We start from the raw sequence: 16714 nt of genomic DNA, 5'->3' as shown, positions 1-16714 counted from the left end.
CAGCTCCTGGTCAGATATGTTCTAGCTTGAAAAGATTTAAGGCCTTAATTTTTCAGCTTTCCTCCTCCACTGGTGCATGCACAAATTTGCAGGTACACACATTGTGTGTGCGCACACTGTTTCAGCGATAACATCTGTACATGCAGGTAATGGGTTTTTCCAAAGAGATTCCGTCACCTCAATGGGAGAGTCAATAGTCCTGGAAAAGTGAGCGCAAAGGTAGAGGTGTGTGTATGTACAAACTTGCCCACAAGTTGAGGCTCATCTAAAATCAGGCAGTATATTCTTCTCCATACTCATTTCCTGATAACTCCCCAATCTCCAATGTGAATGGATAACACAAATTCCATAAGAAAGATGGTCACAATATTCTTCCTTCAGGGGACATGAGAATGCTTTTACTTTGCAATTTTTAATATTGTGCAATGAGACTGGTTATTAAACTAAGGTGCCTCTAGCTATTTTAAAAAGGGGGGCGGTATTAAAAGAAGTGTGGGGACTGAAGATCAGGGACCTAACTTTAATATAAATAGCCCTATGTGACACAGAACATTTGGGTAAGGTTGGTTTTGCTTTTTGTTTTTGTTTTAATTGGGAGTCGGTAGAAAATGCAATGCTAAAACAGGTAACTCATGTGGAACTAGTCTATAGAAAAAGCTACAAGATATTATAAGAAAAGAGAGTTCAACAGAATGTTATCAGAAACATTTGGGGGGGGGGGGTGAAAGAAAAAAATCCCAGGCTAAATAAACTCCTGATGTGACTGTAGTTAAATATATTACTTATTGTGGGTGTGTGCTACTAGAAGATTGACAAATGTGATAGAGAAAGTTTTAAAAAACCTTTACCAAAAATAGTGTTTTAAAAAAAAAAACACGACAGAAAATCCCCCATGATCATTCCCATTTAGTGTCTTGGCTCCTCCTCTGATATAAACTCATGTAAAATAGCACAATCCCAGTCAGAAATTGTTTTAATAGTCAAGGAGAAAGAACTCCTTAATGGAACAAACTTTTGGAATAGAGAACACCCCCAAAATATCAAGTCTTCGAAAGACTAACAACCAACTATATGAATATGGGCTTTTAGGAGAATGGACTGAGTTAGAATATTCAATAGGCCTTTTGTCTGACTCTGTAAACTTCCAGTGGTTCTGAAAAAGGAGAGGTGCCTTTGTCAGTCCCCTCACTGTACAGCAAGACTTAAGGGACATTTATCAGCAGAAGAAAATACAAAAAAAAGTGAAATCTTGGCAACAAGACTGATTATCAGATACTCTTGAGAAGAGGAGATGCTAACATTCATCAACCTCAATGTCTGATTAAATGCAAGCGAAATAATTAATACAAAAGATCCTTCAGTCCATTCCACCTTCCGTTAGGAGGACAATGGATTATGAAGCCACATAAGCAACTGCACAGCTAAGCACAACTGCACAGCTTTCAATTTTAAGCCCCATTTTGACGCCACATGACCGTACCTTTTTAAGCTGATGAGTCAAGTGCCTAGCACCACCCTCTAGGAACACTGAACAATGGGGAAACATAAGCATCCAAGAACAACCCCAACCCCACTCCAAAGGTGGAGTCAGCAAAACCTCAACTAGGAGATCATTCTCCACCAACAGCAGAGCAGTCACTGCGCTGTACCTAGGTCTGTATCCAGAGCAACAACAGTCTAGAAGACCCACATTCAGGCACCAGATAGTAGTAGATTAGATTGGTAGTGTCAAGAAATAATTTCTAGAACAAAGGCCAAGCAATGGCTTAAGGAACCTGGCCATCTGGCCAGAGGCGTTTGACAATCACAACAAATAATAGATCCAATGCTAGAGCTGTTCAGATAACTGATTTTTTGGTTTGCTGGCCAAAACTGGGGAAAAATGTTGTTGTACCAAACAAGTTGAAAAGAATTTCACTTGTCTCCCATGTAGTGTCTGCAAAGTCTTGATTACTACACTTGTTTCGTACAGTAGATAAAAGAAAAAGTTGCTTCAAATAAAAAAAATTTAAAGGTTTAATTTTGAAAACGTTAAAATGAAAGGTTTTGGTTTATTGGATTTTTTTTTTGTTTTTTGACTTTAACAATTCAGCAAATTCCACATGAATTTGCTAAATGATTAGGTCAACACGAATCTGCATCTTTCAGTGAAAAAAATAGTTTCATCCAAAACAATTTCGCCCAGATCTATCCAGCGCTTCTCCACTGGCCTCCATCAACCAGGAAGAAAACAGATCCAAAGGTGACTCCAATATCCACTACTTCATTGAGCTTCACTGTCCTGAGCTCAGGCATATAAGATATAGGTAGCTTTTTTCCTGTCCTGCATCTGAAGAAGGAGAAAGCTTGGCCTAAACCCATTTGGTTTTATCTGCACATGAACCAGAAATTTCTACACAATGGGAGGAACTTATCTCAAGTCAGCCATTGAGTAAAAGCAGCTCAGGTTAACCAAGCCATCTACTATATGAAACAAATCTACTAATCTGGACTTTCCAGACACTATGTGGGAGTCAAAGAATCTCCTTCGCCTCCCACACAACCATGTCATTGAAAAAAAAAAAATCTGTATTTTGCAATCAGCTTCATCACATGACTTCTGCCTCTTGTCCTCTAGCTGCTTTTCCTTGCCTCCTAGTTCACCTTTTGCAAGTTATCCATAAGCCAAGATGATCTCTGAGGGTAAAGCCTTAAAAGGAAGAACACCTAGGCATAGGCATTGACTCCAGGGCTCAAGCACCCACTGAAAAAAATAGGGGGTGTTCAGCACCTGCAGGGCTGGATTAATCTTTTGTCGGCCCCCAGCACCCGGACCGTGGCCATACCCCCACTCAGCCTCTTCTCCCCAAGGCCCCATGCTCCACCCTGAAGCCCTGCCTACACTCTGCCCTTAGGCCCTGCCCCTGCTTGGATTCTTTCCCCCCCATCCCCTGAGGCCCTGCCTGCTGCCCCAGGGCCCCACCCCCGCTCAGCCTCTTCCCTATGAGGTCCTGCCCACCACTCGCATGGGAGGGAGGGGGCAGAGAGGAGCACTCACTGACAAAAACAAAAGTCAGCACCTGTGCATCCAGGGGTCACCCAATCAATGGCTGAGAATAAAAGATTATTAGAAAATACTGCCAAACCCTTAACAGAATGGCCTGTTAGAGAGCTGTGCTACCTTCTGAGGCCTTTTGGAAGAACTCTGGTTCAAATAACTGTTCAGGGAAGACCATCCAAACCAAGCCCTTCAGTCTGACATGAGAGATGTGCCTAACTTTCAAAACAAAGGAGATAGTAGTTGGTCCATGACACAGGCTTAATTCTATCACAGACACTTGATCAAGACTAGGTTCACCTATGTGAGTTGAGAGGGATAGTCACATATTCATCATGACCAGGAAATCCTGAGATGATTCCAAGCATGCATCATCCAAGTGGATGTTAAAGTCACTGAGCATTATTAGCCCTGAGTCTTTCAATACCATTGCAGAAAGAAACTCTATTAGCTCACACAGGAACTTTACAGTGCCATGGGCCAACCAGTAAACCAAAACCATATCCAACAAACCCCATTCCAGGGCTCACATACAAGTAGTACTTGATCCAGTTTTAGAGTAGAATGTCAAGTTGCTTGCAAAAAGCACAGCTATACCACCTCCTCGATGATTCTGCTTAGCTACCTTAGTATTGAATATCTAGCCAGAACCCGCTGCAACAAAACCAGTGCGGCAGTATCGTCCAACCAAACAGATTTCAGTACTACATGCAAGATTAGGGACCTCACCATTAAATAATGGACAGATGAAACTTTATTCCATATTGATCTTGCAATTAGCAGCATGAACTGGCTTCTTTGTCCATGGGCATTCCAGCTTCTTGAGAATTGACAGTAAATAGTTCCCGTGGAACACAGATTAACATCTCAATCCTTGTTTGTACTGTATCAGGGTAGATGACTGTGGGGGGGGGAGGGAAGGGGGTTTCTTATTGCCCTCTACCACAGAAGGCAAGGAATCCAAACCTTCATAGCTAATGCCCCCACCCTCAAACCTCCACATCCCCAGCACACAGCAGCGTTTTTTCAACCTTCTCAAGTGGCCTTCAAACAGATATAGGTAGGTACCAGAATAAAGTTCTAGGGTAAACTAAAGACCATCCAAAGCAGCCCATTCACCCTCCCAAGTCAACACTTCTCCCCCTAAAACCTCAAACCCTGCTGGTAATGGGGGGGGGGTGGAATCTAAAACTTAGCACAAGGAAGGAGAGAGACAGTTGTAGGGAAGACAATGAGATCTAATTCTGAGGTGAAGGAAAAGGAAGGCATCAGAGCAAGGAGGAGTATAGGTTGGGGAAGAACGGCTCCGTTTTTTGCCACCTTTCTAGTGCACTGCCTTAGGCTGACATGTGGTCTGTCTGTGCAGTAAGGCTGCCCCTGAGCTTGCTAATATTTCATTGACTGAATAGTTTCATTTATATATAGATTTGTATTCTTCTGTGTTCTCTTTATATGTTTATTTGATATAATTTATTTGTTATTATTATTTGTTATTATTATTAATTTCATCTGTTATCTTTTGATGGCACTTTAATTACCTGTATTGTATTTATTCCAAAATGCCAAATGGGTTTGAAACACTCACAAAAAAAGAAGAGTTACCTGAACAAATCTCCCAGGTAGCAGATACCCTCCTATTTGCTGCTGGCTGTAAGAATAGTGCTACAGAGGACTCTATTTGTAAAACTCACAAAAGTGGTCACCGTCTTCCAAAACTGCTGTGTCTTTTCAAATTCATAATACAAAAGTGCAGACATCACATTCCATCTGGCTGCTTCACGTAATATTACACCTCCTGATCTCATTTAGCCTAATATGACCAGACAGAGCATTGCAACCTATCAAGCTTTCAAAGTAATATGCCTACTTTCCATGTGTAGATAATAACCAGCAAACAGGACAAATCTTCCCTGTTACCAGCTATAACAATTTCAATATCAGCACACTTCAGAGTAAGACTGTAATGTTATATATGTGCACATACACTATATGCAAGCACACCCCATCTGTGGCAGTAATAATTATATCATATACCTTTGACTGCTTCTCCCCGTTTGGTTCACCAATCCATCTCCCTTCGACTTATTCCAATAATTTAACCCCTCAAAACATGTTCAAACAACTGCCATAAAAAAAAAAGCCTACAACTTGCTATTGAACTGTTCTTCCTTCTCTCCCATTTTAAACTGAGAATATTTCCCCTCAAATTATACTTGCCCAAAGCCCAGGAGAGGCAAAAGTCAGTCTTGGACTAGAACACAGCTGCTCTGTGCATAAAAGTGCCATGAATTTAAATTTTGTTCTGTCACATCTTCCTACCTCAGGCTAGAAATGGGCAATTCATAACACAGGAAACAGAAGATTCCCCGCTATTCCATGCAATGCTCAAGTCCAGTCTTAGACCATCTTGAGATATCAGATTTTTAATATTGTGACATGATGCCAAAAAGATATTTAGGTCATGTACATGAGTCCCTGACAACTTGGACTCATAGTAAGTAAGGCACCTAGTCTAACAGGAAGAGGGATACAAAAATAGTCCTATTAAAAACCCATTTAAAAAAAGCCTCTTAAAATTGTTTTTCTATAGCGTATTTTGCATAAACAGACATATCATAGTGTAGTGGCCTGAAGGGTTTGGGAACGCATCATCTGCATCATTTGTATTAGAGTAGTGTCTATAGGCCCCCAACTACAATTGTAATCCCATTGTGCTAGGCACTGTACAATCACATAGGGTGTATCTTCACTGCAGAAAAAGGTATGCTCTTAACCTGGAATAGGTAATGGGAATTAAAACAGAAGCAAAAACACAGGCTCCCCAGCGCCCTATAGGCTTTAATTTGAGCTGCTAACCCAAATTACCAGCCAAGCCTTCAGTATTAGTTTAACCCAAGTTAGGTAAAATGAGATAAGAACACACTTCTTTCTCCCCACGCCCCCTGTGAAGACGTACACATCATACGAGAGAAGTTTTCCAGTGTAGGGACTACAACCTAAACAGACAAGGCAGACAACAGGTAGGAGGGGAAAGAGGTGCAGAGAGGTGAAATGACGTTACCAAGAGTCTAGAGCAAGTCAGTAACAAAGCTGGGAACAAACACCAAGTCTCTTGACTCCCAGTCCATCATCTGCATACCTTATTCATGACCATTGCACCATGTGCCAAGTATCACTCTAAAGGAAGTTTATATGGGATGATATAAATATTTACATATAGATTTACAGTGGAGGTCCTGATGGATAGTTTTTGGGAGTACCTCAAATTGACTGTAAAAATAGTATGCTAGAGTTTATGTTTCTCGTCTCTCAAGAGTTTCTGGATCAAATACGATCCTTTTACCATAAAACATCATTAGAAAAACGATCAGCCATCTGCAATCTAAAAATCATCCTTGCTCTTCTTGGCCTGTTCATCATGAGTGGAAGATTCTCCCAACCAAATTCTGTCTTCAGTTATATCTATGCGACTCCGTTCAACTGAGCCCAGCAACTGGAACTTCATTAACAGTTTTGTTAATTATGTATGAGCCAGAATAGAAAAAATCTTGTCCTATCTGTCTCTGCAGCACTGACAGGAACACAGAATTGCAGAACTGGAAGGGACCTTGAGAAGTCATCTAGTCCAGTTCCCCGCACTCATGGCAGGACTAAATATTATCTAGACCAGTGGTTCCCAAACTTGTTCCGCCACTTGTGCAGGGAAAGTCCTTGCTGGGCCGGGCTGGTTTGTTTACCTGCCGCATCCACAGGTTTGGCTGATCGCGGCTCCCAATGGCTGCGGTTCACTGCTCCAGACCAATGGGAGCCGCTGGAAGTGGCTTGTTTTTCGTTTGGATGATTTATGTCCTAATCAACGTAGCATAAATTGGGATTACAACTAAATATACACAATGCTTTGTGGATTAGTTAAATTCATTGATTTAAATTACTACATAAACTGTAGTAAAAGTTTACAACTCAAACAGTCTCTACACCAAGAATTCTTCCTTTTAGAAATTCTCAAATAGTAGACAAATACATTCAAGAATTTCACATTCTGTTCACAGACAATACAAATCAGGAAGAAAAGGTGAAGTTTGCCAAATTTGTTGCAATCTATTCACTTAGCTCCATTAAATACCACATACTAATTTTTAGCAGTGGATCAGGAGATTTTTCTAAATAATTAAACTTCTAGTATATATTTTTATTTCTTACTTGCAAAGCATGTATCTTATTCTGAATTATCAATCACATTACACCTATTATGCAATTAAGATTATAGATTTGAGCAGGGGGAAGAGAAAGGTTTAATTTAAAAAGTCAGTTTACAACTTTTGGGATTGCCTACTGATTGAACATGATGGAGCATTCATCCCCATCTAACGTGGGTGTCATTCTTATGCTACATAGAGAAAAAACTTCATGCATTTTGTCAGTTGTTTTTCATTTCTATAAAATGGTGCACAGCTGGATTTTAATGCAGTAAAAGATGAGGAAAAATAACCGTATATGTCACGTGTGCACACATTAAAGTGACTCAGAAACTTCATTAACAACAAAGAGCTGTTGGGTTTTTTAGCCATCTATCAGGCCTCATGCTAGCTACAACAACACTGAAGTCAGCAATATGCGAAGAGAAGATCTTGTGAAAAAAGAACTTTTATAATATCTAGCTTTAACGTTTTAATTGTGTTGACTAATTATTTGTTGTATAACCTCCACCACTTATTGAAAATGACAAATAGACTAAGGCTTCAAAACCTCATGCATAATCTTATAAGAATTTTCTCATTCTTAAATCAATCTAATCTATGTTACTGTGAAGGATCAGGAGAATCAAAGAGGAATCCTCAAGCAGACAAAAGAGGGAGTACTTTTTAAAAATAAAATCTCTGATATTTCATTATAAATATCACTTATGTGGGAGATTTTCTGAGGCAGAAATGGCAGGGAAGTATCCCACAGATTTATTATGAAAGAGTGGAAACAGTGAGTAATGAAGAATTATTTGGGAATTGGCTGGATTCCTAAGCTATTAATGTACAGACTGTTTAATGTTTGTTGGGGCTTTTCTGCAGTGGGTTGTTGGGTTTTTTCCCCCTCCATAAAGAAGCAGAATTTTGAAAAAAAAAAAAAAGTATAATTTTAGGGTATCTGGTCTCCATTGAAACACTTATTTTAAAAAACAAGTTTGTTTTTGTGGCCAGGGAATAGAGGGAAGGGAGGGAAATAGTTATATGACTGACTTCTTATCTAGACTCTAGACAGGGAAAATCCAAAGAATTCTTTAAGGGCCTGATAAAATCAGTGGAAAAGCTCCCATTGACTTCAGTGGACTTTGCATCAGGCTTAAATGATTACATCTATCTACTAGTGTTGTAGCTGTGTTGATCCCAGGATATTAGAGAGACCAGGTGGGTGAGGTTCTCTCTTTTATTGAGCCAACTTCTGTTGTTGAGAGAGAGAGCTCTGTGTAAGCTTGACTCTCTGACCAACAGAAGTTGGTCCAATAAAAGAGATTACCTCACCCATCTTGTCACTCTTACATCTAGTGCATTCATCACCATAGTACTTAACCTGAGCTCTACTGTAGTACCTCGGAGCATCAAGTTCATATGCATTTTATTGGCCACTTACCTCAAACCACTGCCCATGTGACTGCATTTTCAGGATGACACAGGGATCTGGCTTGGAAAGGGCATCCCGATCTGATATGCCTTTGCATGCAACTCGCAGCTCCACTTTAGTCAGGCATGGGCTGCTAAAGATTCCCAGGGTATTTGCTGCCGATTCATAGATGTTGCTCATTTTCTGCATTCTCTGTTCTGTGGAGAGAAAAGGGGTTGATCAAAAACAATTTATCCAAAGTGCAAACCTTCTGTTCACCTGGAACCTGATCCAAATCAGTGCTGTGCCAAAAAAAAAAAGGCCTCCCAATATCATGGGTGAGATTCATAGCAAAGTCAAATGAAAATTTCTAGAGTTTTTCTAAACCCTGGAAGATGTCTAAATATAGAATAAATAATCCATGCAACTATCAAACTTTCAAATTTATAAATTATTGGGCATGATGATTTTGCTAGTACCTAAAGGACAACCAAGAATGTGGCCCTACTGTGCAAACACAGATGGTCCTGCGCTGAAGAGCTTATAGTCTCAATAGACCTTACAAAATGATGGGACCAAACAGCAGATTAGTTCCAGTGTTTATTTTGGGTTGTGTGTGTTTGTTTAGGTGGGTATTAGCTAAATGGAAAGAAAAGTGAAGGGTAGGAGTGTGAGGGGACAGAGTGATGGAGATGCAAGTGTGGAATGAAACTGTGGTGAAGTGACTGAGGAAGGGGAATAGGGAGGGTTGAAGCAGAGTCAGTCAGTACTGGGCAGAGAAAGTCTAGTCAAAACATAAATCAGATGGATCCAAACTTAAACCCATCAGCCTCACCCCAGAACTTTGGGAAGCTTCAGATCTGAAATTTAACTTCACAAGTATCAACCATCTCTATTTACAGCTTTATTTCTGCCCTTTATAATACATAGCACCACATTTCCCCAGGCTGAAGGGTTCATTGGATGTAATTCTGAACATGCCCTCAAGAGTCCCTCAGTTCAAACCAATACAACATGTTAATGAAAAAAGTTTAGCCATCCTTAGCTCAGTCTCCATTTGGCTGTATGCCACTTAACAAAAAGGTGCATATTCATTTTATTACTTCCACATAACGCTACAAAGGGAAAACCCCTACCATAAAGATGCGACAGTACACATAAAACCTGAATTATATTTATTCTCTACTTCCCATCCTCCTCGCTACAGAGCATAACCTCCACAGGTCAGTGTTATATTTATGTCATAGGCAGCAGAGCAAAAGAACGTATATGGGTAAATCTCATTGTTATGGATTGTACGCTCTTCGGGTCAGGGACCATGTCTTAAGAGCTTGTACAGTGCCTGAAAAAATGGAGTGTAAGGGCACTGGCTTAATACAAACGATTCAACAACTATCACCGATATCGCAGCTCAAGCTTTTGTTGCCAACAGTATAACAATGAAGCAGTGGCATCACAACTGTGATGTGATCAGTTGTGCCAATAAGGAATATTGGACCACTTTAATTGTTTGGTCATGTGTGAACTTCACAGGTTAATTTGACCTCTCAAATCTGACTCCTCTAATATGTGGCTTATCTTTCAGGTTCTCCCTCCCGCCCCAAGATAAGAGCTGTAAACAAGTAAATTCATACTCTGCTAAAGAGCAGGATTAACATTTCCAGATTATCAGTCTTTTCTGTGGCCTCTTTAAATCCTCCTCGCTGCCCTCCATGTAACACCTTTATTTTCAGAGGTTCATGTCTGCAGAGAATTGTTTCAATAAAAGCAAATGTTTGGTAATTTTGGAAGGAAATTAAAAATGGTCCTTCTTTCATTCAAAGTAGTTAAAAAACAATGTGAGCACATCCACAGCGCCACCATTAATCTAAAAGGCACAATTATTTCAGAAACTTTCAACATTCAGAACGAGGAGAGGACAATGACAAGCCAATGCAGAACTTTGAAAGAATGCAAATTAAATTTAGGAACATGTGTCTAAGTGATGAAGCAGAATTCTCTCACTAATGAGAGACGTGTGTTGTCTGTCTACAACAATTCCTCAAATCATTATTTTCTCTCATTGTCATGAGCTCAAACAAAATTCAAAAATTGTGAAAAATTTCAATGAGTTTGAAAAAAAAAAGTATTTCAGGACAAACAAAAACATGTTTTATTTGACCCCAAGTTGTTTTGGTTTGGGTTTTTTTGCATTTGTAAAGGGAGAGATGGCAACAGTGACCTTCCTTAAAAGCCCTAGTCCAGCAGTTAGAGCATTCACCAGGGATGTTGGAGACCGAGGTTCAATTCCCCTTTCTGTCTGAAGATGAGAACAGATTTGAAGTTGCATCTCCTACCTTGCAAGACAGTACCCTGACTATGAGACAGGTGTCTGTCTCTGCTGTTGAAGCTGTTCCATTTTGTATAAATAATTAAATATAGTTATGGAAGCAGGGAGTTGAATTTGGATCTCCCACACTCTAGGTGAGTGCTGTAACCACCCAGGCTAAAGAGTGATTTCACACTGTCTTTTCCTAGCCTAGTGACTATTCCTTTTTGTTATGAAGGACTATCAAATGTGTTTGTTTATTGTGTTTGTTTTACTGAAACTATTTGGCTAATTTGTGTCAAATATCTGAATAGTTTGGGGTCAACTGAAACTACATTTTTTGTTGAAAAAAATTCACCCAGCTCTAGTTACAACTTAATGACCCAATAACCTACGAAATGGTCACCAGTCTTTTGCAAATCTCTGGGTCCTATGTACTTCTAAGTCAACTGGGCCTGGGTAGAATCTAGTCACTGTTTCTAGCTTTGGGTCTATAATGCATGCTCCTAGGCTCAGACTTCTTGCCTGATGTCCTTCCTTGGAACATGGGGTGCCAGCACTCAGCTACCCTAGACTCCAAAAATCAGTTTCTGGGACTCCCCGTCACTTCAAAGGCTCCCTCAGAGTCCCTTTTTTGCTGTGAGCACTCTGTTCCTTCTAGAAGCCCAATGTGGTAAGAAAACAAGGAATGGAGTCTTAGCAAAGGAATATCTTAACCACTTTAATCTTAAAAGTCACTTTATTGTTACAGGTCTTTGAAAAACAGAAATTCTGATATGCACTTTCCCTTGGTCTGATCTCACCCCATTATTTGGATGTCTGAGGTTGATCAACATTTCAGGCCTGGTGGAATCCATCCTTCTCCCTTGAACATCCTGCATGTGGCAATGTTTGGCTCCCCAGTGCTTAGCGTAGCACCCCTTCTTATGTAGTCTCGGTCTTCTTTTGCCATGTGCTTAGCTGGAAATCTCTAATCCCTTCCCCCAGTCAGGCATGTCACACTATATAGAAAACCCATTGTTCCATAGGTGTCTTCCAATGGAAGAGAATCATTCAAGGCTATTAACCCCAGATTGCTGCCTTGATCATTTCTCTGTGGTAGTCCTCCAAAGAGGGATAAAGTACCTTTCCTGGGCAGGGCAGCTGCCTAGAATGCAATTCAATAAACTGCCTTGGGCAAGTTAAGACCCGTGTTCAGCACATAATCCAAAATGGAGTTCCTAATCCAAAATGGAGTTCACAATTTGATACACACATATCCTAAAGTCATTATTAAGAGGAGGAAGGGGAACTGTGACATGTGACAGTAGGAGTAATTAAAGCTCTAGTTCAGGAAAGCCTTAAATATGTGCTTCAGGCCTGGTCTACACTGGGGGGGAGGCAGGGGGGACGAGCTAAGTCGGTCCAAGTTATGCAACTTCAGCTATAAAAATAGCATAGCTGAAGTCGACTTAGAGCTACTTACTGTGGTGTCTTCACTGCAGTAGGTCGACTGCTGCCACTCTCCTGTCAACTCCGCCTACACTTCTCATTTCAGTGGAGTTCTGGAGTCGACGGGAGAGCGCTCGGTGGTCAATTTATTGCATCTTTGCTAGATGCAATAAATCGACCCCCGCTGGATCAATTGCTCCGGAGGCAAGCGTAGACATGCCCTAAGTCTCTCCCTATTCAAGAGCCACATGCTTAAGTTGAGTAGCATGCCATAAAATGCTACAATCCAAACTGCAAAATATGACAGAACACATTGTTCAAATTTATAGCATCTTCTGGTCCATTTTTAATTTGTCATTACAACCATCTTAGACTGGGTCTGAGAACAGCACATGTTTAAATGCTGTTGTGAATAGGGATCTAAACAAATTAATACAGCTGACCTTTAAAGGTGAACTACAGATGACATTAAGAGAGTTTGGTTTGGATAGCACCCAAATATTTGGAGTATGAATGGGCTTATTAAATTATATCTGATTTTGACTCCCCTGGAATGTTATGTATGTAACTGATTAGCTCAGATACCCTAAAATGGTTGTAATCATGAATTACAAGTACACCAGCAATAGTATAAACTTCACCAATATATTTTATTTCAGTGAAAGGCACATCACAAATTGACTTGCACAGCTGTGGTTTGAAAAACAAGCGAGGGGTGGACCAGAGACTCACACAGTCACCCCTACTCTGAAGCATTCAAACAAGCCCAAAATTTGTGAACCACTGCTTTGAAGGGGAGAAGATCTCTAGATAGGGTGACCAGATAGCAAGTGTGAAAAATCAGGACAGAGGGTGTGGGGGGGTAATAGGAGCCCATATAAAAAAACTCCCAAATATCAGGACTGTCCCTATAAAATAGGGACATCTGGTCACCCTGTCTCTAAACTGTATGTTGTTGAGGCTTGGTAGGTCAACTAAACACCCCAACACACACCTGGAACAAGTACTACCAAAAATCCAAAACAACATTCAGTAACTTTTTAAAAAGATATTAAAGCTGGGAGTAACTAACAGAGTTGGTAAAAATCTATCATATGGCTAAAAATTACATGAGAAATCATGGCCACAGTGAAGTCAACTGGCGTTTTGCCACTGACTTCCAGGACTTTCTCTCTACTTCTTATGTATCCTAGTTCTATCCCACACAAGTTTCAGTCAGCTATGGCGGAGAGAAGACTGTGGGGGAGATTTTCAAAGGCACAAACAGCAGTTAGATGACTAACTCCCACTAAAAACCAAGTGGAGTTTGCCAGCAAACTGCCACTTGTGCCTTTGAACATCTCTGTGTGCCCTTGTAACCCAACCTCCTTCAGGAAGTTCTGCAACAACCTCATCCACTAGATTTCAAGATATTTTTATTCCTCCGCTATTCCAGTATTTAAATTGGTTTGAAAACCAGGTTGATTTTACATCATGCACATTTTATATCACTACTGAAATGTCATCCTTTGTGCAGTAATCAGTTGATGATGATTAATTTAAACCAGATGACTTCAAAACCGGGGAGAAAAAAATCCTGAGGGTAAGATGCATTTCTCCTCCTCCTCCAGCAATCATAGGCTGTTTTTTCTGAATGGTGAGTAACTATAAAGTTATATCCCTTTTTAATACCGCAGCCTTTTCTTCCATTCTTACAAGTACTAAATTTATCAACAAAAAAGATCAAGTTGCAGCCTTATTCTTTTGTTCCATTATATTCTTCTCTTTATATAATCACCAGTTTGGGTTGCTCTACTGATGTCATGTTACCAGGAAACGGGGGACTCATAAAATAGATTTTGAGCCTACAATATGTGGCTAAAAAAGTATTATTTTTATGGTTCACTTAGAAGTTAGCCTATTATGCAATCTGATAGTCAATTATACAGATATATCCTTGATAAAGGAATAAATTAGAGTATTGATTTTTGCTTGCTACACAATCTCCTCTCTTTGCTTCATTAGTACTTCATTATTCCTTCAAAGTGTATATGGTTTTTGTTCACTGATGAACAGCTACCTTTGAGGGAAAGAGATGGAGTGGATACAAAAGACAAGTGGACTAAGTGGGATGTGAAAGTATCCTCTTAGGGTCAGATCATGCTGAATTTTTTTTTGTTCACTGCCTTATTCATTCTATTTCATTTCCTCCAAAGAACTGTAAAATAGTGCCTTAGTCAGTGATATGTTGCCAATATTTCAACCCAGGACACCCATATGGATTTTTCTCATTAGCCAGTGATAAACCACATGGACCCAGTAGAGGGGGAATGCAGGTGAAAAGCGTGGAGAATTTCTTTATACGTTTTTTCTATGTAAACGTAATTTCTTCATTTAAGGAAAAAGTCAGCATCAATTAGCAAACAAACTTACTGATATATTTACCAGTATATGAAACCATATTATACTAGAAATGTTTACACTTTACATGTTCCAAATATATATATATATATATATATATATATATATATATATATATATATATATATGGAGTATACTGATAGCATAGCACAGGGTTTAGTTTGTTCAATTTGAAATCAGGAAAGCAGGGGAGACAGTGGGGATCTTGGAGCATGGGTTAAGTTTCCCCCTCAAGAATTATTTTGAAAATATCCAACATCTGGTACAATCAAATGCATTCTAGGAGACAACAATTTGTTCTTTAGAAATAGGTTAATGAATGCTGAGGATAAATCATCACTGGCAGGGATGATTAAGCAGGCAGGCCCAGATCCACAAAGGTATTTAGGTACCTAAATTCCAGACTTAGGTGCCTAAGTCTTGTGTTTAGGTGCCTAAATTCCAGCTTTGTCTCAACGGGATCCATAAAAACTCCTACTGAACCTATAGGTACCTAAACTCACTCAGCACTTAAGTTTTTTAGGGTAAGATTCCTAGGCACCTATACCTATGTTTTTCCATCGAATGCATCCGATGAAGTGAGCTGTAGCTCACGAAAGCTTATGCTCAAATAAATTTGTTAGTCTCTAAGGTGCCACAAGTACTCCTTTTCTTTTTTGCGAATACAGACTAACACGACTGCTACTCTGAAACCTAGGCACCTATGTTTCAGACTCTGGGCCTGTGCCTTTCTCAAGGTGTCTGGACACCTATCTCCCAGGTAAGCCCCAGAGCAATTTGTGAGTCTGCGGAAGATTGGTGTTTAGCCTCCTAACTCACATGCAGGGTCCAATCTGATAGGTGGTCTCCGACCACATCGTGGCCCATTCAAAATCCAGGGAGGGGAAGGTGGTGGTAATACTGCCCACCTTATAATTTTTAGCCTAGAGTTTAGACCACTGGTCTGGGATGTGCCCAATGACTGTTCCACTGTAGATAAATGGTCATTGGGCCAGAAAGACAGATACTCTGTAGCCATTAATTAGAGTATACACCTGGGAGATGGGAGACACCAGGTACCAACACCCCAGCTCCAATCACTCTTTCAGTATTTATCCAAAGTGGAAAAGCTTAAAACAGGATAGCTTGAGGGAGTCCCACATCAGAATATCCCATAGCTCAGTGGCGAGAGCACTCACCGGAGAGATGAGACACCCCTGTTCAAATGCTTTCTGCCCGAGGGGGAGAAAGGAGGGAATGCAAGCTGGGTCTCCCAAACCAGTAGCATTCTAACCACTGGGCTAGAAGTTATAAGGTGAGCAGCATTTCCTCCTTCAGCCATTTTGCATGGAGCAAGGCAGATGCCTAACTCATGCCCTCACAAAGCAGCTTAGGTGCCTAAGCTGCCTGACTCCAGGCAGCTGGTTCCCATTTGTGGATCTCTAGCAGAGATAGACACTTAAGTATTCCTTTGTCATTTGGGCTACAGGCAGGTGCCTATCTCCAAGAGAAGAGTGGGGATTAACACACATCCCTCTGGTTGGCTTCTTCCATTGGCTAGCTAAGGCAACTCCACACCTATTATGCTGGCATTTGTGGATGGTATTCTATCGTTCCCCTCTATTCGGCATTGGTGAGGCCTCATCTGGAGTACTGTGTCCAGTTTTGGGCCCCACATTGCAAGAAGGATGTGGAAAAACTGAAAAGCATCCAGCGGAGGGCAACAAAAATGATTAGGGGACTGGAGCACGTGACTTATGAGGAGAGGCTGAGGGAACTGGGATTGTTTAGTCGGCAGAAGAGAAGAACGAGGAAGGATTTGATAGCTGCTTTCAACTACCTGAAAGGGGGTTCCTAAGAGGATGAATCTAGACTGTTCTCAGTGGTACCAGATGATAGAACAAGGAGTGTTGGTCTCAAGTTGCAGTGGGGGAGGTTTAGGTTGGATATTAGGAAAAACTTTTTCA

At 40.5% G+C, this 16714-nt stretch overlaps 1 protein-coding gene across 5 annotated transcripts in view; it reads right to left on the bottom strand.

Moving 5' to 3' along the window:
* Positions 1-16714, bottom strand: part of CPNE4 (copine 4) — a 357681-nt gene that overhangs the window by 274760 nt on the left and 66207 nt on the right. For all 5 annotated transcript variants that reach the window (XM_038392284.2, XM_043508935.1, XM_038392285.1 and 2 more), the window contains exon 2: positions 8660-8847. In XM_038392284.2, coding sequence (XP_038248212.1) covers positions 8660-8839 — 180 coding nt within the window. In that variant the 5' untranslated portion in view covers positions 8840-8847. The remainder of the gene's footprint in view (positions 1-8659; positions 8848-16714) is intronic.

This window comes from Dermochelys coriacea, chromosome 2 (assembly GCF_009764565.3).
Source record: "Dermochelys coriacea isolate rDerCor1 chromosome 2, rDerCor1.pri.v4, whole genome shotgun sequence".
Classification (NCBI taxonomy): Eukaryota; Metazoa; Chordata; order Testudines; family Dermochelyidae; genus Dermochelys; species Dermochelys coriacea.
Note: the sequence above shows the minus strand (reverse complement) of the source record. Positions and strands in the feature narration are given on the sequence as shown.